Genomic DNA, 22,543 nt, shown 5'->3' on the forward strand with positions numbered 1-22,543 from the left:
TGTTTCAGCTGCCTCTAGACAAGCTACAGGGTCAACCCATATGGTTAAGGCAGTCTGCATCACAAACATTTGGATACAAAGGTCCCAGGCAGTTTTTGATACACCTCATTCTGTACTGGGTTTTTTTGGACACGTTTTCAAAGGCAAAACTGAGCTTATCCTTTAGTAAGAGAGGAATTTATTACATGTAAAGTTCTACCTTTTCTTGTTATAAAGGAAGAAAACTTACACCCTCTTTGAAAAGATTTTTATGTTTTAAGAGACTATTGAGATTGACTTGAAGAACACTTCAGTAAACAACTGAAGTTTTTAAAGATCAATGCGTATGCTAACATCTTCAAAGTAACGGAGTGCAAAAACTTCACTCACCTTTGTTAGAAAGCAGATACTCTAATGCTTATGTTTGCTGGTATGTTAGCCGGTAAGCGATGTACTGCTCTTGCAGTACCAAAAAGACCCGAAAAGTTTTTTTTGATTCTTCCAGGTCAGGCTATCAACTATCCCATCGTTTTAAACAAAACACAGACTACTGTAACAGTATCGCTGGCTGCCAGATCACGTTGCACATTCGCCGCTGGAACACCACTACATTTTGTAAGTTACGAAATGCAATTGCATCTGAACATGAAAAACATTTTTAAGTCAAGATATGTAAATTTACTACCATAAAAGGAATGCCATTAAGTTTCCGTTCTACACACTCGGGTGAAAAATTTGTTAAAAAGTCAAGAAACAAAAATGCATAAAATCTGTAATAGGCAACAATATACAAAGTTTCAGAAATAAAATCATGACTTGTATAGTTTGTTACTTGCATCTTTTCACAAGAGGAAATTAAAAGAACCACACATCACTGAACTTCTACACAAGCTTCTTGTGTTTCAATGTCATTTATTGAGGAGTGAATGAGATACTGTCAGACATGCCAAAGAGACTTCACATTCAAGGGCTGGAAGCTGAACAGCTTTCCTCATTGAGTCACTGTACAAGTTGTTTTTGGGAATCTGAAAGTGCGATCAATGAGGTCTTCATGCTCGATGTTTGTCTTCAGTTTTTCTTCTTTTGATCTACTAACTTGTTGGGCAGAAGGACACTTTCTACCCTACAAAGACTCACACTCCAATTAATACAATTAACACTAGATGTAGAGAAACGTTTATCTGTTATAACGTACATCTACTGCTGAATACAAGGTCTTAAAGCTGTTTCTTAATTCATTATGTCTAATGAGAAAATTCAACTCGTTTCCCTTTCACCATCGTACGGATGGCTTATACCGTTAAAAAAATACTCTTCAGTGCTATTGTAGGGTTTACAGGAAACTTCTTCCGTGTTGTGGGATAGAAACCGATTTAAACACCCTTCTGAAAGAATGCTTCTTCCTGCTGCCACTGCCTGTAGGTTGCAGAAGAACGGCCTACACGCACTACAGTTCTGGTTTTACTCAAAAAAGAAACAAAAGAAACCTAAACAATAGGGTAAACGTTTATTTGGAGTTAGTTTTCTTGCAGATGATAATTAAGGCCCTTCAAGCAGAGTTCAGGAGCTCCTGTATGGCTGCCTGTTGATCTGCATTGAGGTGTGATACGCATTCTGTCCACAGTCCTCCAGATGTCTAGAAAACAAACAAGAAGTTGTCTTTATGCAGGCTGACAAGCTTCTAAGGCACACGCTAAACTTTCATATGTTTACAAAGCTCAACATTCACTGGGCTTATTCCTGTAATAGATATGCCAAAGGGAACAGACCGAAATCTTCAGTTATACTCAGTCCTACATAGGTTCAACTAGAGGTGCTCTAAAATGCTAAACAGAGGCAAGCTCTGGTCAAACAGCACCAGCGTAATTGATTCGAAACTCCTGGGAACGCCCTACAACCAAGTGGGTCAAACGACAATTGACACTCTTAAGTTAACCGCAGCCTAACCATTTGCTCCGTTTTGCACTGAAGTTAAAAGATCAATGTTCAGGCAAAACTGAACCATACCTAAACGCGAGAGTATCTTTTGGGCACTGGTGCCCCAGTAACGCATTCGGAGGAAGGGAGCACTGTGATTACAGCATGACACACTACATACACCATGTGTGTTTGTGCAAAATTCTGCTGCCAACGCACGGCATTACTGTTCAGTGAAAGGAATGGTAAATTACTTCCCAGAGGGAAAAGAAGAGAACATACTTAGCATCTATCCGGGTAAACGTAAACCCACGCTTTCCTGCCCCTCAGTAGACCTCGTCTGTGTTACCACAGCCCTCGGCTGAGACAGTAGCGTTCCAAGTCACCATCAGTAGGGACTGGTTCTAATGGTACCAGAAAATGCTGACAATTAAAAAAGGTGGGGAGTATTTATTCACTTATCAAGAGAAGCTGGACTCTGTTTTCTTTAGAAGGACAGTGATAGGAAAAAAAATTGCAGGTGACTGGCTGTAGGTCTTTAGACTGGCTTTTGCGATAGCAGTATACTTGAAGTAAATTAAAAAGAATTGTTTTCATTTATATTTGGTATATTTTGTGTTCAGCTCTATTATAATGCCCTTTTCTCACACACCCTTTAAAAAAAGAATAAAAATGGATTCAAGGAATTTGAAAGAATTTGAAAACAAAGTCCTCAAGTTGACTTTGGATTTGTCTCTTTAGTTTTAAATGATATTAGGCATTTTAGACTCTCAATGCATAATGGAATATTGCAGAACTAAACGTGCTCTTCCAGCATTTCTGACACACATTTAAACTGATACGCTACACTGAAGTATTTCTGGTCTGAGAATACCTAAGCATGAGGAAAAAAAAAAAAACTTTGTTTCATTCCAACTATGACCATAAAGTTACTCATGTCAGGTGCTGGCAGTGGAACAGCTTACTAAGATCAATAAAAAAAAGTGTTTTTCCTCAAATCTGGGAAGCAGCAGCAGCAGGCAGACTGTTAGCAACTACGCAGCCTTTAAAGTTACTACCATGGTATAAAACATTTTCAGTGCTTTACTAAAATCTAAGTACTATGTGTGAAGAGAGATAGGATTGGTAACAGTAAGCTCAAATTGTATTTTTAAAAAAACATGACCTTTAAGATTTTTCCCCCACAGTCTGAAGGTAAATCATTTAACCAATGCACAAGTCTTGTGTCCATCTTGATGTTCCTATCATTCCTGGCCAAAACAAGACACTGCTATACACAACTGATCTATACATGTATGTGCCATTGTATTGTTAAAAAAAATACAAAAAAAAAATCAATTAACCTTGAGCATTTAAGGTAAACTGAACAAATGCATTAGCATACCCTAACAGAAAGTTCCATACCCAGACTTTAAGCACTAACAGCAAGGATTCGTATCTGTCAGCCAGAATCTAGAGCAGCCACTTATACCACTTTCACTTTGAAACTGCTTGTTTTCGTTCTTTTTATGCCTTCAGGGTCTTAACAAGCCATTTTCTACCAGACATAATGGATCTCACAGGCTGATAAACTCATCCAAGTGAATCCTTTCCAAAATCAAGAATTCCTAAAATTCTTGATCCTGAGTTTTGCCAAAGCATGCCAGGTAGAATGGACAAGAATTGAACAGCTGCTGCTACAAATCCTCTACGCGTTTTTATAAGCTATATACTTGCCAGGCACACTACTTTCTATCATTAGGTGCTGCAACTGTCAAGTAAGTCCAGCTGATAACATCTGGCCCTGAATCAGATCTGCCCTACGAGCACTATTACTTACAACGCTGTACAGAGGTGCAGCTTAAATACTTGGACATCCTCATCAGCCAGCACCGAAAGTGCTCATTATGGCATAAAGGAAGTGAACCTTGAGGCAGCTCCCCAAAGGCAGGGAAAACATTGAACAGCTGCCTATATTTGCACTGGATTAAAGAGGGCAGTAGCAAAGTTACTTGTGGTTTGCATTCATTCTCTAGCAAAGATCCCAGGCCTCTGCTATATTACTAAGTCACCACAGGGTGCTGGGGACCCTTACAGGAACCACATGTTGGATCAAATCCTGCAGTACAGTTCACTGATACAGAGATAGGCAGATTTCTCTCCAGATTTTAATTTCTGGCTCAGAAAAAAAAAACCCAACAAACCCACAAACAACTAATACTGGCTAGCATTAACCATCTAGCTGCATATATTTTAATACTTTTTTTTTTTAAATTAATAAGCTTAAGTTTTTCAAAAGAGACAGACTTTATTCAAGTGCAAATGTTACCAAGTTTTATCATTAATGGTTCAAGGAATGTCCAAGGATCTCCAAGATCACTGGTTGAAGCATTATTCTCTAAGGAGACAAGGCTCTCAAAATTGGTTTAACAGTGCAGTTACTTCTGAAAGTAGATTCTGAATGTTCCCTTTATACCTAAAGCAAGCATTTATTTACCTGCACTTGACGAACAACATTAGCCAACCGCTTGGTACATGGATCTTCATGTTTAATAGCTTCATGAATTTCACCATCCGCAATTATACCAAATATTCTGGGAAGGTTAGAGTTGTTGGGACCGAGGACAACTGGGTTGTTGCTGTTACAATCAAAATATGTATTACAAACAAGTTAATGTTTAACTAAAAAAATTAATTTAAGCATTTTATATGTCAGTTGAGTGATTTTGAAATATCTTATTCTAAACCTGTTTGTTTACATCTAAGTTTCACTCAGCTGAATAAGTATGCATAGCTTTGTTGCCTGCTGACAGAATGTTCCCTCTCCTGTTAATGCTAAACCAGCCAGTTCTTTGATCAGCCTACACTTTATCAGGAAGAAGTTCTGAACTTTACAGAACTGTTGAGTTCCGTGCAGATGGAACTGTAAATAATGTGACAGAAACACCCTGCCTATAAGGGCTTATTCCGCTTTCTCTCAGTGCTGCAAGGGGGAGGAGGTTGCGTTACTGGCGTCAGAGAGCACCAGTGACTTCAGCTCTCTGCCAGCACTCTCACTGACACAGCAAGTAAGCAGTTCTGCTCTCTCTTTCCCAGCCAAGTGTTGGAGGAAAAGAGAGCTGGCAACCAGGGACCTGGGTAGAAAACATGATCTACTTCCAGCCCTGCCACCTACCACTGCTGGAACGCAGAGGCTGTGAATGTAGGACTGACAGAGCGCCAGAGAAGTACGTAGCCAGGCTGAGCCACCTGCACAGAGCTTGGTACAGAAGCGTGCTAGTACTGTAACTCCTGATTTCTATATACGTGTGTATATGCACACGTCCATATTATTATGGTGTCTCTACACAACCATACTATTACCAGTATAGAGACCTCAGTTGCCACCACCCATTTTGAGACCTTGCCTTAGTAAAGCACCAAGAGATACAAGGTATTCATATAGTAGAAAAGACTGTAGGAAAGCTAAGTTATTTCCTTTCTACTAAGATATAATACAGTGTCAGCCAGAACGTGGCTACTACATAATGATTCAGAAGCTGACATTCCTCCACTTGATTATGAAGTGCAACTTGCACCCACACTATTTTTTTTTTTTCCTTCCATTGACCTGTGGGAGGGAACACAAATCTAAAGAACAAGCTGTGGGACAAGATGCTTTCAATAGTAACTGAAATTGTTATCACAAACTTATTAAGGGAGATAGCACTGTACCACGAATTTGTCTGTATTATTTCTCTACTTTGCTTTGTTGATACTCAAGCTTTTGGAAAGCAAAAAGGTGCAAAGCTACTTTAAAAGGTTATGAAAAAGAAGGTGCTGCAAGGGCACATGTGCTGCTTTTAAGTAAGAAGACCTGGTCAGTTATTAATGCTGATATATAAGCAGAATATCAAAATTTTTCCTTAAATTTTCTGTAGAAGTTTCCAGCTGATCCTTTCCCATCATGTACTTATAAAGCAGCCAGGAATTTTCTCAAGCCATACAGACATTAGTTAGGATGAGAACACCAACTGTTTAAAAAACAGCAATAACGTCATGGAAGGCTCAGTTCTGACATTCCAAATTATCTTCTCTAAAACATATGCAGATTAACCTGACAGTTTCTCAGTTTTGCAAAACGAATGCAAGGAAAGAACCTGCAAACAGGCTTACTTTCTGCATTTATGTCAAGACTTTGCCTTACCTCTCAATTAAGTCACACAGATAATTGAAAGTATGAACAGCTTCTTCTTTATCTTCATGAAGTGGAAGCCATGATAACCAGTGTGGCAGGACTTCTTCAACATTTACACAGTCAGGCTTGAACTTCATTATCTTTCCTACAGCTGAAATGCAGTTCTCTGTTGCATTGACATTCTCTTTGGTTTTGGCATCTGGTGACTGAATGACTCTCACCAGCAATGGAAGCGCCTCTAATTGTTAAACACAAGAATAAAGTTTAATGCACAATCAAAATATATTTTACTAACATCACTAATTCTACATGACACTACTGCATGTATTTAAAACAGGTTTTTTTGTGACCCAAGCACCAAAATCCAGTCATCCCAATGTCCCGCTACTTCTTCCCTGGTCCCTAGGTTCTTCCCTGCTCAATAACTATCATATGAAAACCAAACAGGTCGATAAAGCTATGCAAGGAAACGCAAGAAAACAGCTACTGCAGAAGTTTGAATTTGCTTTATAAATTCACAAGAAAAAAAAAATCTTCCAGTGTCTCTCAGTTGGAGTTATGCAATCTACAATATACAAGACATTGCAATTTATAGTAAAAACAAAGATAACAAGCATTATCTTTTTAATCTAACAGGTTCTATAAACACGGGATGATGAAAAGCACCGATACAGCAACATTCACGTTACTTTGGAGTGTATAGCGCATGTCTACAGTGTACGCCTGCTGTACATCTATTGCTTGTGCGCACGCATATATAAATATATATGTACGTACACATACACACCTCCCACCACTAAAAGGTGCACTAGGAAAAGCTCATAGGAGTAATCTCATCTGGTGAATCCACCTGGCATGGTTTATATGATAAAAATCAAACATCAAGGAAAAATGCCAATTTTCTTGCTATGTTAATAGCAATTTTTGTTTTTTAATAGTCGTGCAGGTAACCACATGCACACTTCTAAATGAACATTAGCATCACAGTTTTAGTTACTAGTGTCCGTGCAGACTTCAGAGCACTATATGTGCATACAGGAACAACCGTCCTTGCGTTCTTCTAAAAATATAATGCTAAAGCTGTAAAATTCTGTATCAGCACAGAAAACAGGTTGTGGAATTGTGCAGAAAGCACACTTCAAAATAACTCCAACTACTGAAGAAGAGTGAGATCTCACACTAGTTCATTCTGATGAGTAAGTAGGAGCTTTGCAGTTAAGGAATACACAATGACACTTGGTGTATTAACTTCACCGAATTAGATTTTTGAAGAATTTAGCAGCTATAGAAAAATATGATTAACCCTAAGCTAGACGAGGATACTTTTATAGGGCTGATAAAGATTACAGAACTGCAGAAACATTGGTCATCAGACCCACTAGCTTGTGTATTGAATGCAAGATAACGATGCTGGACTTTTCTGCAAAGCAGAGTTTGTTTCATCAAAGTCTAAAATGGCCAGGCAAACTGAGTCTGCATTTTATACCTCAGGTTTTCATGACTGCTGAAGCTAAATCTCATCTGTGTTTCCTCATACTCCTTAATACTAATGGATGACACTGTAGGTATGTGTGTCCTTGCAGCCATAAGATTAGGCAGGCATCAAAATGAATCAGCATAGTCTCCTCCCTACAGCTTAGCAGACAAGTTTTCTTCTTATCTAGAAAACAGATCTATTCTCACATAGATGTTGTGGTAAATGATCCCTAAAAGACCCTATTGACTACAAAAGACCATCTTCTATAACAATAATAGTTTTTTTCCAAGGACTGACTGCTCTGACATCTTGCACCACCAAAAGTTTCAAAGTAACAGATATGATTGAGGAAGAAACACATGCAGTTAATTAACACAATATTCACAGAGAACACTGTATTCAAATCATGCCATGGATTTACTTTGTTTCTAATCACAGCACATCTTCATCTATTAAAATAAATCACAAAGTTCTTTCATGTACATACAAAAGTATTTAAAATACTTTTGAGGTGCCTGCTAATAAGCTGTATGCTGTGAAGTAAAAAGGTTATTTTATCTAAACATCCAACGAAAGGAGAAGCCATGTGTCTGGGTTTAAAATCAAGGATTATTTGTCCAAATACAAAGAAAAGGATTAAAAGTTTATGTGGGCCAAGGCAGTCTAATGAATGAAAAATAAAATTAGATTTCAACAGATTTTAACCCCCCCCCCCAACTCCAAAATCAGAACTACCTTGACCTCAGTCTCTACTCCTCTAGTCTTGGGACAAGACATAAAAACCTTATGGAAAAGTTCACGAAAAACCCCTTTTTCCAAGTATTTTTCTAGACAATTTTAAATTTTAATGCTCTTAATGTTTCACTGCAAGGTTTTCCCCCTGTTTTGTTGTTTGTTTGTTTTTTTTTTTAAAAACACCTCATCTTGATTGTCACCATGTGACAATTACATTTACATTAACAGTGAAAATTACAACCTCTATTGATGTAGGTAAGCCTCGAGTTAAAGCCCTAATTTATCCCTATCATATGGTTCTTATTTTCTTACATCATTTAATTCAGCTTTTGTTTAAGATTCATGTGCCATACATATTTGAAAGAGCTGACTAAGTATTTTCTTAAAAAAGGGAAAAAACCCTCTATTTAGTGTGCAAAATTAACTTTGTTGACTGGCAAGAAGAGTGCCAGCAGACAACCATTACTTTAAATTCAAGACAAATCTGAAGTTTTAGAGAAAGCCGAAACATTCAGAAAGAAAGCGCAAAGTGTTTCTGATAGGCATTACCATACTGATTTCATTTCTTAGTCACAGAAATCAGGCTCCTTCTTTTTATATAACGGGAAAGCACAGAGCCACATTAGTTGTATTCTAGGCTACTCCTTAACACAGGTCACTTGTATAATTTTTCCGGACATCCAAAGGGTTTTGCATTAATATGTAACCACATTAGTATTAATAAAAAGCGGCTATGAGACAGGTGTGTACCAGAAAGCTATTTTTTATGAAATTAACATTTGCATGTCAAAGCATGTTTTTAAAAAAATACGTAAATCAAGTTTGCTAAGCAGAAGTTCTGCAACAGAAATGCTACTAAGCAGAACATCACAGAAAGCCCAAGGAATTCAGATACTTTACTAATCACCACCAGTCTGCCGCACAGGTCATACTGGCAATCTATTTCACTGCCAAAGGGAAGAGACCTCATCAGCCAAAAGGCAAGCAATTTTTAGTCCCCCCGCCCAAATAACACATTCAAATAGTCATATCAGATGCATGTATGTACCTGTGCAAAAAGGACGATAGCTGTCCCCTCCAAATTGTGCCATAACTCCAACACCGTAGGCAGCTGCTTGCCTGACCTCTGGGCTGTTGTCGCATATTGACTGTAGCATTGGCCTCAGGAAGTATTCAGCGTACTTGAACGAGGAGGGGCTGCAGTGCTCTACAATGTCGTCAAAAATGCACAGCCCCCACTGCCTGTCCGGCCATGGCCTATGTGGACACTGCATCAAAACCAGGTAACATTTAAGCCACCTTAAAATTGCTAATTTTTGTACAGTCAATGATTATATCAACAGAACCATCACGGTAACAGTGGTCTAGTATTTTGTTAAAATCTTCCTGGATTAAATTTAGTCCTACAAACACATAGTTTTCTGTAGTGATACGTGCAGCAATACCATAAACAAAACAAAATCCAGGTGAATATCTGAGCTAATTAAAAGAATTATGATTTTAGGCTAAATCCTTTACCTCTATTTCATACTCCATTACCTATTTCAGTCTCAGTTTTCCCCACTAGTCTGCAACACTTTTTTGGCCCTCCTCTTCAAATCCATTTTAGAAAGTATCAGACACTCCCAGGCAAATTAGATTTTCAATATAGTTGTGTGTCAATGATCTGGGGTCTTGCAACACAGAAATTAGAAGTAGCACAGCAGTGCAGCTGTTCAAGAAGCATAGGGTAACAACTTCACACTTGATCCAGAATAAACCTTGAACTGCCTCTATTTTGTAAAACAGTAATTGCTACATTCTATCTACCAAGTTCTCTAAGATTCCAGCATGGAAGGCCTATTACACAGTAGAAGAAAAAAAAAAATCAAAGTCAAATTAAAAGAAAGCAAGGTACTTACAATTAGGTTAACAATTAGCGGAAGTAGCCTTTCAAACCACGGCAGCACCTTCTCCTTATAACTGCTGAATATTGAGTGCAAAATGTCCGATACTTTAGTCAAAATATAAACATCACTGTCATCCTGATAGGAAAAGGATACAACTCACATTAACACTAACGATCTTTAAAACAGTAGAAGTCACGTGAAATGCTAAGCTCTCTAAACTAATGGAATGAAATGGTTTAGTGATTTAGTTTTGTAAAACCAATATTAAGTCCATTATTTTTCAACCCCTGGTCTAATCATAGAATGATAGAATCATAGAATGGTTTGGGTTGGAAGGGACCTTGAAAGATCATCTAGCCCAACCCCCCTGTCACAGGCAGGGACATCTTTCACTAGATCAGGTTGCTCAAAGCCCCGTCCAACCTGACCTTGAACACTTCCAATGATGGGCCATCCACAACTTCTCTGGGCAACCCGTTCCAGTGTCTCACCACCCTCACCATAAAAAATTCTTCCTTATGTTCAATCTAAACCTACCCTCTTTTATTTTAAAACAGTTGCCCCTTGTCCTGTCACTTTAGGCCCTGCTAAAAAGTCTGTCCCCATCTTTCTTGTAAGCCCCCTTTATATATTGAAAGGCCGCAATGAGGTCTCCTCAGAGCCTTCTCGTCTCTAGGCTAAACAACCCCAACTCTCTCAGCCTTTCTTCAGAGGAGAGCTGTTCCATCCCCCTGATCATTTTTGTGACCTTCCTCTGGACCTGCTCCAACAGATCCATGCCTGTCCTGTACTGAGGCCCCCAGAGCTGGACGCAGTACTCCAGGTGGGGTCTCACCAGAGCAGAGTAGAGGGGCAGAATCCCCTCCCTCGACCTGCTGGCCACGCTTCTTTTGATGCAGCCCAGGAGACGATTGGCCTTCTGGGCTGCGAGCGCACATTGCCGGCTCACGTCCTGCTTTTCATCCGCCAGTACCCCCACGTCCTTCTCGGCAGGGCTGCTCTCAATCCCTTCATCCCCCAGCCTGTATGGATACCGGGGGGTTGCCCCGACCCAGGTGCAGGACCTCGCACTTGGCCTTGTTGAACCTCATGAGGTTCACACGGGCCCACTTCTTGAGCTTGTCCAGGTCCCTCTGGATGGCATCCCGTCCCTCTGGTGTGTCAACCGCACCACTCAGCTTGGTGTCATCTGCAAACTTGCTAAGGGTGCACTCAATCCCACTACCTATGTGGTTAACAAAGATACTGAACAGCATTGGTCACAATACAGACCCCTGAGGGACACCCCTTATTACTGATCTCCATTTGGACATTGAGCCACTGAATGCAACTCTTTGGACGTGGCCATCCAGCCAATTCCTTATCCACCAAATAGTCCATCCATCAAATCCGTATCCAATTTAGTGACAAGGATGTTGTGTGGGACCGTGTCAAAGGCCTTACAGAAGTCAAGATAGATGACATCAGTTGCTCTTCCTTAATCCACCAATGCAGTCACTCCATCATAGAAGTCACCAGATTAGTCTGGCATGATTTGCCCTCTGTGAAGCCACATCAGCTGTCTCTAATCACTCCCCTGTCTCCCATGTGCCTTGACATAGCTTCCAGGAAAATCTTTTCCATGATCTTACCTGGCACAGAGGTGAGACTGACTGGTTGGTAGTTCCCAGGGTCCTCCTTTTTACCCTTCTTGAAAGTGTAAGTCAATTACTAGTACTCAGTTGCCTAGGACTTGAAGATTTGTTTCAGGGACAGAAAAATTTTAGCAAGACAAATACTGTCTTGTGCAAATTTACTGCTTCAATGGATTCCCTTTACAGAAGACAGAAGGCTCTTTTCCTCTTCTGTAGCTTATAGATACTGTAGCAAGCTTTTATTGAAAAGTAAGTGGATAACTGCCTCTGTGATAGAAGATTGTGGCAAAAATATAAGGAATATTAATCCTCTCCTCTTGTAGCTTAACTTCATTTTTCACCTTGCCCAATTAATACATCAAACTGGTGAAGTAAAGATGATTAGCTCAGATTCAGCTATCAATTCACGTTACATTTGCAAGCAAGGATTGCTCCCTGGACACACTTGTGTTGGGAAAACCCTCTAATTTAAAGCAAGTTCTGTTGTACTCAGTATGGTTCCTTTAATCAGTTTATACTTTAACAGGCAGGGAAAACAGAATACAGCTAGTTTCTGGTCCCTAGTGAGAAACTAATAAGTATTTCTCATGCAACAGGCAGCTTCCCACAATAGGATATTTAAACCCTCACTGGTTAGACAACTTCTGCATTGTCAAGGCATAATTCAAGCAATAACTCTGGAACATATGCACAAATGAAAATAGAGATAAGAACTGCTGCAGCACACCACAAGGTCCACCTGGCCTGGTATTGCCTGTTTACTAATAGCTGATAACAGATGCTCAGGGGGAGAGCATAACACTTGCTTAGTGTATGCCTTCTCCTACGCTCTATCACACCAGCAGTTTAGTTATTGCCTAAGCCAGGGCTGTATCTCGGTATCTTATTGAAACTACTGTTTGAGTATCTTTCGTGACTTCCATACTCCCTTATATTTCTGCTGCCTTGAGGTAAGGGCTACATAAACATATTCTGGGACCAAAGGTGTATAACCAAGTGTTACTCATTACCATATGTTAATTCTGTCCATATGGCAAGTGACATTCTGATCCCACTCCTACTTTCACAGGGTAATGCAGGCAAGTCTTCCTTGCAGTCTTTAAAAAAAAAATCAGCAAGGTCAAATATAAATTCAATCATTTTTTAAAATGCCTTGCAACACTGTTGCAGAGAATGGAATCAGCTTCTCTGAAACTGCTGCTTGCTAGCATTTTCTCTCATTATCAGTACAGAGTGACACATAAGAAAAAAAGATAACAAACCGCCTAACTCACTGTCTACAAGAATGAACAGTAAACATTGCAAATAAGAAAGGGAGAAAAATCAGGAAAGGCTCTTGGCTCAGAACTTGCATTTTATTATTTTTTGATCTCAAGCAGTATGCACGCGCCAGAAATCTATCCTTTTGAATGCTGGCCTAATGTTCCCAAAGGAAAGGGGCTCAAGAACTCATTGTTATTTAAGAAAGTATTTACAGACGAGCACATGATCTGTTAAGTTACATTCTGGAGTCTGCACACAGGTTAAACTCATGTAGACAAGCTTCATAATTCAACTTCAAAAGCTTCCCACATGCATTGTGTGGCAAAAACATTTCCTATTTCTTAAATTTACCAAGTATCCTTTATGTCTCATGTTATAAGCAGCAGTGACTTATTATTCTTTATTACTCTCTCCATACCAATAATGATTTAATAGAACTATCATATCTCTTCTACAGTCACTTCTACTCCAAACTAAAAAGTCAGTTCAGTATCTTAGTGGATAAATAGTCACTTTGGTATTCTCTCATAAGCAAAACACATTACGCCAGCTATTCATCCTGCTGTCCTCCTTTGATCCTATTTTAGGTCTATCCTTTTTGAGACAGGCTCCTGACCTGACACATCAGAGAGGTCTAGGTATCAGAGGTATGCTCAAGGTTAAGAGCCACCTAGGTCATAAGGCACAAAGAAAAAGCAAGTCAGCAGGGCTAGGCCTTAGATTATCACTGATACAGCATTTGACAGCAGACTATTTAAAGTCATCTAAGAATTGTTTGAGAGGATGAAGAAAATGAAGAGCTATATCCTGAACTTCTTCCTTCAGTCTACTGGACAAGGAAACCTTTCGTATTTTCCAATTCACACATGTAGTGTGATCCATTTCTTACTGGAAGTTTTGAAGGAATATGGCAACAGAACATTCTTCCAGGAAGAAATAATTCTGAGGATGCACTACGCTTTAACTGAGTAGCATAGCATACCCGTGTAATATTTTTCCATCCTGGTGCTTTATGAGTGGAAAAACTCCCCAAACCAACTTACTTCATCCTGTAATGACTCTTCAACTTGTTCATCATAGTCTTCATCTTGTCTTTTCACTAAATTAAAAAACAAATATTAAACCATTACATTTCTACAAGTGCATAAGAAGCCTGTGAAAAGGAAAAAAATTATGCAGAAACAAATTTAGAAAATAGGAAACAGTAGCTGCAGATGCAACAGGAATTTTCTGTCTAAGAAGCTTCAAAGAGCTTTCACAGAAAAACAAGAAGTATAATGAGACAGCTCAGTTTAAGAATGTGTAAAAGCGCATGAAATAGAAATAAACACATCAGGTTGTTCACAAGGACAAGAAAAGCGCATAGAAATAAGAAACTACCATTGCTTTAAGAAAATTGTGTACTTTAGATGAAAACACAGAAATGACAACACCATAGATATGTGCACTGTCTTCAAGTAAATCTGCCCATCGACTGTTGATTAAACTACAATATTTCTACAAATGATGCCATCTTCATATTTTTTAAACTCTGAGAAGATAATTCATGGGTTGTTTCAAAGCCCAATTACCTTACATAAACATGCAAATTAAAGAAATCTGAACTAAGCTTTTTTTTCATGTGCAGAAATTATTAGGAATTCTGCTTTAAAGAACAGCCATTATCACATGTTAACTTACCCTGTCTTAATTCTTGATTTTTAAAGTGCTCTTCTAGTTTTCCTTTCAATATTCCTCCAAGTTCTTCAAAGTGTTCATTGTTAAGGCATCCATCTCCCATTACCTCAATGCACTAGTGAAATAAGAGGTTTTTCAGCTTTAAGTTACGTGAGCAGTGTCAATGAAATTTAAGCATACAGAGAATATTAACACGCTCTGCTTTAAGTGATCACTAGCAGAAATAATACTAATAGAACATTCATACTGTAATCAATGCTCAAATTATACAAGTAAGGCATAGTACCACTGTACATTTCATCCACATAACTTCAGTTTATGGTTTGTGGTTAAAATGAACAAAACTGGTAAATATTTTGGGTTAATACTTTGGTATTTTTGTTCTTGCAAAAAAAAAAGTACAACTAAGTTTTCAATCAGCTATGACAACATTTATAGTCAAACCAAACTTCGTGTAGAGGAAGGAAGCCTTGCATTTCTTCCACCCATTTAAATGAACATCAAACACATGTCCTTTCTTACCGTAAAAAGCTATGAACAGTAACGCCACAAAATTTGTAAGGAAGAAAGTTACCTTCGCAAAAGAATGCATTATTTCTGAGAGAACATCTGAATCTGGTTCTGTCCCAATGGCTTTGATGAGTGCATCACACATGAAGTGCCACATCTGTGTGAGGTACTCCGGCCCACGAACTCTAGCACATTCAAGAAGGAGAGGCATTGACTCTGCTGCTGCCACTCGAACACGTTTCATCATTAAGGAAATAAAACAATCAAGGCCAACATAAAACGCCTACAATTTAAGCACCCACCACCATAATGAAGTTAGTAGTTTTCTACCTGAAATTGATTTTTTTAATAACAGTCCAGTGCATTTAATTTCTTAATTAGATACAGATTAAGATCACAGGAAAACTAAACTGTTTGCTATTTAAAAGTTGTTTCAAGCCTGTTTCAGGCCATGACAGAAAAGCTATTCAAGTTCTCCTTCACTTTGTTGGCACAAACACCACTTTCTCTACTGTTTGCTTTTAACATTATAGACATGCTTGTTTAAAAAGAAACTAGGGGAAAAAGTAGGATACGTTGCCTAAAATAGTGTACAAAACAATGTTCGTGGAAACAATTTCTGCTATAAAGCAACATAATATTTTAACACTAACACTTTCAATTCATTTAGGAAAACAGTAAGCATGACTTTGTTTCTTCCAAACTATGTTTCCATTTTCACAGTAGAATTCGTTAACAGGATATCATCATGGAAATAGAACTTCAACAAGGGAACCATCAGCTTTACAACTTGCTCTGTGTACTCCACAAATCCTTCTTTTAGCTCTTTTGCATAGCAAACCTGAAACACAAAGCATGGAAGTGCCACCTTTAAGGGAAAATACTGTTACTAATATTTTTCAACTATGTAATGGGTGAGAAAGATTGTTGAAAGTTTAAGGTTTTTTTAATTTATTTAAAAAAAACATGCAATAATCCATTTAATATACCCCCTCCACTTTGGTATTTTAAGAAACCCTGATAGCAGCACGAGTTCTCACTCTTAGAACATGCATGTGGTTTTTTTTTAAACCTACAGAAACATCAATATTTGCAAAAAGGAACTACTCTTACATCTCTAATTCCTTAAAAGTTTTGCTAACAAAGGAAAACTATCTGTTCATCCTAAAAAAAGAAGCTCCAAACTAAAGAAACTATTTTTAATCAAGTAAAACACACACAAAGTGTCTGAAATTTAAGGTTTTTTTAATTTATTTAAAAAAAACATGCAATAATCCATTTAATATACCCCCTCCACTCTGGGTATTTTAAGAAACCCTGATAGCAGCATGAGTTCTCACTCTTAGTACATGCATGTGGTTTTTTAAACCTAATTCAGAAACATCAATATTTGCAAAAAGGAATTGGTATTTTAAGAAACCCTGATAGCAGCACGAGTTCTCACTCTTAGAACATGCACGTGGTTTTTTAAACCTATTTCAGAAACATCAATATTTGCAAAAAGGAACTACTCTTTAACATCTCTAATTCCTTAAAAGTTTTGCTAACAAAGGAAAACTATCTGTTCATCCTAAAAATTGAAGCTCCAAACTAAAGAAACTATTTTTAATCAAGTAAAACACACACAAAGTGTCTGAAATCCAAACTTAACACTATCACCCAAAGAAAAAAAGAACTATTTCATCTGATACTATAAAGAGAACTAATTCATCTGATACTATAAAGAATATTTTCGTTACAGATTTTGGCTTCAGACTCATTGTCCAGCAATACATAGATCACCAAAACTGCCCTATTACTCACCAGCATCTGGCATGCAGTTGCTTTTTCCTCAAGGCCTGCAGTTTTAATTCCAAAGCTTTGCTGATCTCCTAGGTTTACAAATTCCCAACCATCATCATCACTCATATTCTCCATATCTTGTGCTGTTACATGGAGTGAGGGAAAGAGAAGAAAAAAAAAAATCTAAAAGTGCTACAAAATACTTTATTTCAGTATTTTTTCAAGCAAAACATTATCTTAAACCTACTGTCTAAAAGAGCTACTTCAGGTTTAATAGATGCAGTCTTCATTAAAGGTCCCATGACAACAGGAAGATACTGCTGAAATTCCTTTCCAAGAATTTTACACATTCTGGCCCATGCTGAGATCATGTAAGAAATCTATAAAAGAGAACAGAGTCAGAATTTTCACATCCCACATTTTATTTTAATGCATACTTAAAAAGAAAGCATAAAGGAAGAACATTATACAATAGGACATTTTTAAAGAATTTGTCAGCAGTGCATAAAACTTATTTCAAAGAGAAGAACTCGTCCAATATGCAATCCATATAAAAACGCATCTTCAAAAGACCTGTCCCAAGTCTTTATTTGTAACAACGCACTGACAGTACCTCTGATCAAAGTTGCTATACATGTAAAAATGTGACAGTATAAGACGTACTTGTAATGCAATCATGACTGCCTTGAAAAGTAAATTTCTTTCTGAAATGAATAATTTCCTGAATTTAAATGATACTACTGAGCCACATTCCTGAAAATAGCAAATAGAGCAAAAAAGAGTGCAGTACTGTATTTTCAGAGGAGTATTTGTTTTCAGATGCACAAGTCAAAATAGCTCTCCGCTCATTAGAACAGCTGTCTAACAAGTCTTGCTGAACTATTTATAAGAAGGTGACAGCAAGGGAATAGGTCATACAATGCCAAACAAAGTAGTTACTAATAGACGATTACCCACATGCTGAAATTTCTTCAGTAAGTACAGGTCCTGGAAGTCTCATTTCCTAAACACAGTTCTGTAAAAGACTCTAAGGCCATCTTAGAGCAATCAATCTCAACTTTTGTAAGACATGTTGAACAATTAGTCTGAATGTGTAATTACATGGGGGGGGAAATGTCACATCGTACAAAGAACATTTTTAATACTAACCAATGAGCTACGCACTATAAAAAGACAATTTTAACATACCTGTGGATCATCATCTTCTAGATCACTGAAGTCTGTCTGTGTCTTCAGTAACAGCTGCATTACATCTGATGCATCCTGCATAAACTAGATAAAGGAAACAACTGTTTTTAAAGGCAAATTAAAAGGGTCATTTCTGAGACTTAACACCAAACAATTTAAGTGAGCATTTATGTCCAACACACTATCAAGACACAAGCTAAAGCTGGAAATAGACTGAAATGTGGATAAAAGTGAAAACACATGTTCTTTTTCTGGAAGTATCACCAAGTCGTTCTTGTCTTAAGCTTCACTATACCTCTATTCATATACTTGAAAGCAGAGGACTATTTAAATAAAACACATCATAAAGAAATACTAATACTCACAAAGCATAATCTGACAATTCTAACTTCCCCAGATATCCTCCTTACTATGTTGACTCTTTTATAGAGCTGGGATAAAAGCTGACAGCATGAGCTACTTACTCATGCGCTTGTAATATTTTAGGTCACGTCAGATGCCCCAGTGATGTTACGCTTATCCTCTTTTCACTCCCCACATTCCCAGTAGTCCTCCAAGAATAATTTATTAAACACATTATGTTTAAAATCTGTTTAAAAAATTTAGTTGCATGAATGGTAAATTTACTGGTAGTCCTTCTAAGTCCAAGGAAAGGGCTGGTAATTTGGGGGCCGTTAGTATTTTTGTACTGCGTACATCACATTATTTTACTTTGGAGTATGATTTTTTGTTTTCTTCACTCAATAATTATTAATGCAAAGTTGCTATGAGAATATCACTTAGACTCTTACACAGTCCTTCACAGTTGTTTCTTGGTACTTTCACAGAGACACATTTTAACCAACTTACCATCAACAAAAAACCCTGCTAAATACTTCAAGCCTCATGACAAACAAGTACTTCAAGTTCTATTACGAGCACATTTAAACTTTTTCAGGCATCCACATACAAAAAACAATGCTAAGTTTCCTTTTAACTACATACTTTTTACCTGCCATTCTGACACTGCCTAAAGGAGATGCTCCAGTATTTCTCTTAAGGCAAAAAAAAAAAAACCCAAAAAGGAAGGAAAAAATGCTTGTTTTCAACATTGTTCCATATGACAAGAATAACTTAAGCTGTAATATTTTTGTAAGATTCTATTCTGAATTTGTGAATCTAAACAGCAAGACAGTTAGGTCAGAAATGAACACATGAAGACAAACACAGAAATCATCAACAAGGTAGCTCTGTGTTTAACAAGTGAATATATTAATTCAGTGTTAACACCGCAGAAAAAAAAGGTGCTTTAAAATATATTTAGACCATTAGACAAGATCTAAACTTACCTTTTCTTTACCAACAGCGAGACCAATTAGGCTGATGCATTCAATAGTCTTTCCTCGTAAAAGTCTTAATTCCTTCTGAACAGCATTCTCAACAATGTGTTTTAAAGAGGGCATAAATAAGTCATAGTAGGGAACAAACTTCTCCTCTGCTGTATCTGCAACTGATGCAATTGAAGTCACAACTTGCTCCAAAACTAGCTTAGTGCCTTTCTGTATCAACTTGGAAAGAGGAAGAATAAAGTGTTTTATTTCTAAAGCACATATTTTACTTAAAAGCATGCCAAATCTAAAGAACTTTCTTGCATGTATCCTAATTCTTGTCAGTTTAACACTACTGACTTAGTGTTAAATGTCTACTGACTTATTTCAGACATCTTAGTTCAGCTAAACTTATTCTGCGTATGTGACAGATTACCCACCGTGAAGCAATTTGTTCAGTATATTATACCTCTTGTAATTTTATCACCATAGTGGAATGAAGGTGCTTCACTAGATTATCCAAATATGGGATAAGCAGTGACTTGGGACAATCTTCAGTGAAGTTTATGAGTGCTGCAGCTGCATGGGCTTGAACACGCTGGTTGCCTTGATCCTCCATGGTTTGCAGAAGAGCTGCTATCACCTGAAACAGTAGTGTTTATTTTCAGAAAAACAAGTTTCTGAAAGGGGAATAGTTCTACCATTTTTTTTTTTTTTTGACTATTCTACTACTTGCCTTCTCATGAAATTTCTTTTGAAAACCAGGTGCGAAGTCAGTTGCCATTTGTCCGATAGCATTACAAGCAGCATATCTTACTCTTGGATGCTGGAAAAGTATTTTCCTCAAATAGTTAACAAGTAGTCATGAGAGCAGAAATTAAAACATTTTGAAATAATTAATTGAATTAGACTCACAGGATCCTGAAGGAACAGCAAAACAAAATTAACTATCTCATTTAAAATTCCCTCCATCTGTTGGTGGCAACCTTCTCCAATGGCTGAGAGTGCCATCAAGCCAGCATGCCTGTATTTCCAGTCAGCTACAGATGAGTAAAAAGAAAATAAATATATATTATTCATTTTGGAAGCTATTAAGCACCACAAAGACAAATCACCTTTTTTGGGGGGATGGGACAGGAGGAGGAAGAGTGAAGAATAGGAGAGGGAAGGGAAATTGATGCATCTACTTGATTTTTTAAATACTTTTCACTTTTCCTCATACATACTTCCAGAGAGGCACAAAAATTTGAGTATCTAATCCAGGCCAAATCCAGACCTAGAAAAAAGAATTCTAAACTGCTGATACAAGTATGTACATGGTACTAAAACCTGGGAACTACATTTTCATTAAATGAGCTAATCAGGGAAAAATCAAGACAGTATTCCCCCCCCCCCTTTTTTTTTTTTAAATGAAAACAACCCAGCCTGTACCTTCCTCTTTAGGTCAGGAAGGAAAAAAGGTCTAGTGAACCAAACAGTATATAAATTTAAAACAAATAAATAATCAGAACTAAACTTTTCAGCAGTCTCCCCAAGACTGTTTAAGAACGGTAACATTCCATTTAGGGATGTAAAGCTTCCCCCCCCCCCGCGCTCCCACTGTCCCCTCCTCAGGCTCAGGCTAGTGGGTATTGTTGAAACGGATCTTTCACACCCCTATCCTTTTTCTTTAGGCTAGGGAAACACATGAGAAACTCCAATTTCTTTTATTTACTTATACAAAAATCTTCCTCTGCTAGAAACCATGGGGATTACAGAAAAGAAAACCAGAAGAACAAACAGGTTTATCAATCGACCTGCAGGAACTTCTTTCCCAAAATAATGCAAGATTTCATTGTTGGTGGTAATGAATTGAATTCATTGAATTCCTGAAATGGAGAACACCAGTTCAGAGTACCGGAATCCTGACACTCAAGCTTCTGTTTGATCAGGATGAGATGAAATATCATCTTGACAGAAGGTACAGTGAAGAAGCAGTTTATTTTGCTGCTATTTAAGTTCACTGGCTGTTCCTAGTTAAGCCTGCACCTCTTGTTACTCTCACTGTATTACTATTAGCATGAATTCCACACTTGAAATTAATGATACTACAAAAGGAAACGCAATCATGTTTGGACCATCCAGCTACCCAATCCAAACCCAGAAATTTTAAATTATTATTTCAATAAACATTTGTGAGAAAAGCACTGGGGATAAGAGAAGGGAAAGTTTGATTTCTGAGACTATTGATGATGTTTTGATCTAAATGTCTTCATCCTTCCTCCCAACTCCCTACCAGTGAGAGTCTCTGAACCAAACAATATCTATTGCACTTCCCTTTTCCAAAAGGTACTATTGGTTATGGAAAGCTCTGACCCAGCAGAAAGAAAGCATCAGGCATCAACTGCATGACTTCTCCCCTTCACAGGACTCAGGTCTTAGAGCCATTAGACTCCACACCTTTCTGTGGGTACTATGAAACTAGGCATTTGCTAGCCTTCAAGCTATTGACACTGGAAGAGTCAGGTTAATCTGTTTCCTTAATAAAACTTTCTTTACCATAAAAATTCATTCCAAACAGACTTTATAAGTGTTCACAAACTGCAGGTGGTACCCTGAGCAGCCCTATGTTCCATATTCAATATAGTAACAGTCTTTTTTGGACTGGGTTTTAAAGCATAAAGGTAGGAAAAGTACTCAGAACTTTTGCATCATCTTCTACTTCAAAGGCTCACAGCAGAAGTCAAGTGAAAGCACATGCAACAAACGCACAATATTTTTTTGAATGATTGCCTGAGCAAGCATTACAGGAATTTTAAGAGGAAAAGAAGCATACAAAGTAACTGATAAGAATATATGGAACCACCTCATAAAACAACTATTAAAATCAGCATACCAAAAGACAGACAGCCTACCACAGACTTCTGTATTTTGGTTGATCAAATTACAGGGGGGAAAAAAAAAAGAATAAGTTTTCCTCTATGAGCTGTAATATATTAAAATTTCCCTTAAATGCAGCACTTCTGAACAAACAAAAAAATTGAGCTACA

The 22,543-nt window shown here is 37.7% G+C and overlaps 1 protein-coding gene across 1 annotated transcript in view; it reads right to left on the reverse strand.

The window, feature by feature from the left end:
* Positions 1-855: 855 nt before the first annotated feature.
* The window catches only part of IPO5 (importin 5), a 41,892-nt gene continuing 20,204 nt past the window's right edge, over positions 856-22,543 (reverse strand). The window contains exons 10-25 of the mRNA XM_009288358.2: positions 20,430-20,554; positions 20,251-20,340; positions 19,984-20,157; positions 19,536-19,754; positions 18,208-18,291; positions 17,267-17,399; positions 17,041-17,162; positions 15,982-16,078; positions 15,302-15,474; positions 14,731-14,842; positions 14,094-14,149; positions 10,166-10,288; positions 9,313-9,532; positions 6,062-6,290; positions 4,373-4,514; positions 856-1,615 (exon numbers count right to left, since the gene is read on the reverse strand). Coding sequence (XP_009286633.2) covers positions 1,529-1,615; positions 4,373-4,514; positions 6,062-6,290; positions 9,313-9,532; positions 10,166-10,288; positions 14,094-14,149; positions 14,731-14,842; positions 15,302-15,474; positions 15,982-16,078; positions 17,041-17,162; positions 17,267-17,399; positions 18,208-18,291; positions 19,536-19,754; positions 19,984-20,157; positions 20,251-20,340; positions 20,430-20,554 — 2,186 coding nt within the window. The 3' untranslated portion in view covers positions 856-1,528. The remainder of the gene's footprint in view (positions 1,616-4,372; positions 4,515-6,061; positions 6,291-9,312; positions 9,533-10,165; positions 10,289-14,093; positions 14,150-14,730; positions 14,843-15,301; positions 15,475-15,981; positions 16,079-17,040; positions 17,163-17,266; positions 17,400-18,207; positions 18,292-19,535; positions 19,755-19,983; positions 20,158-20,250; positions 20,341-20,429; positions 20,555-22,543) is intronic.

The sequence above is a fragment of the Aptenodytes forsteri genome, unplaced genomic scaffold, assembly GCF_000699145.1.
Source record: "Aptenodytes forsteri isolate BGI_AS27 unplaced genomic scaffold, ASM69914v1 Scaffold123, whole genome shotgun sequence".
In the NCBI taxonomy this organism is placed as follows: domain Eukaryota; kingdom Metazoa; phylum Chordata; class Aves; order Sphenisciformes; family Spheniscidae; genus Aptenodytes; species Aptenodytes forsteri.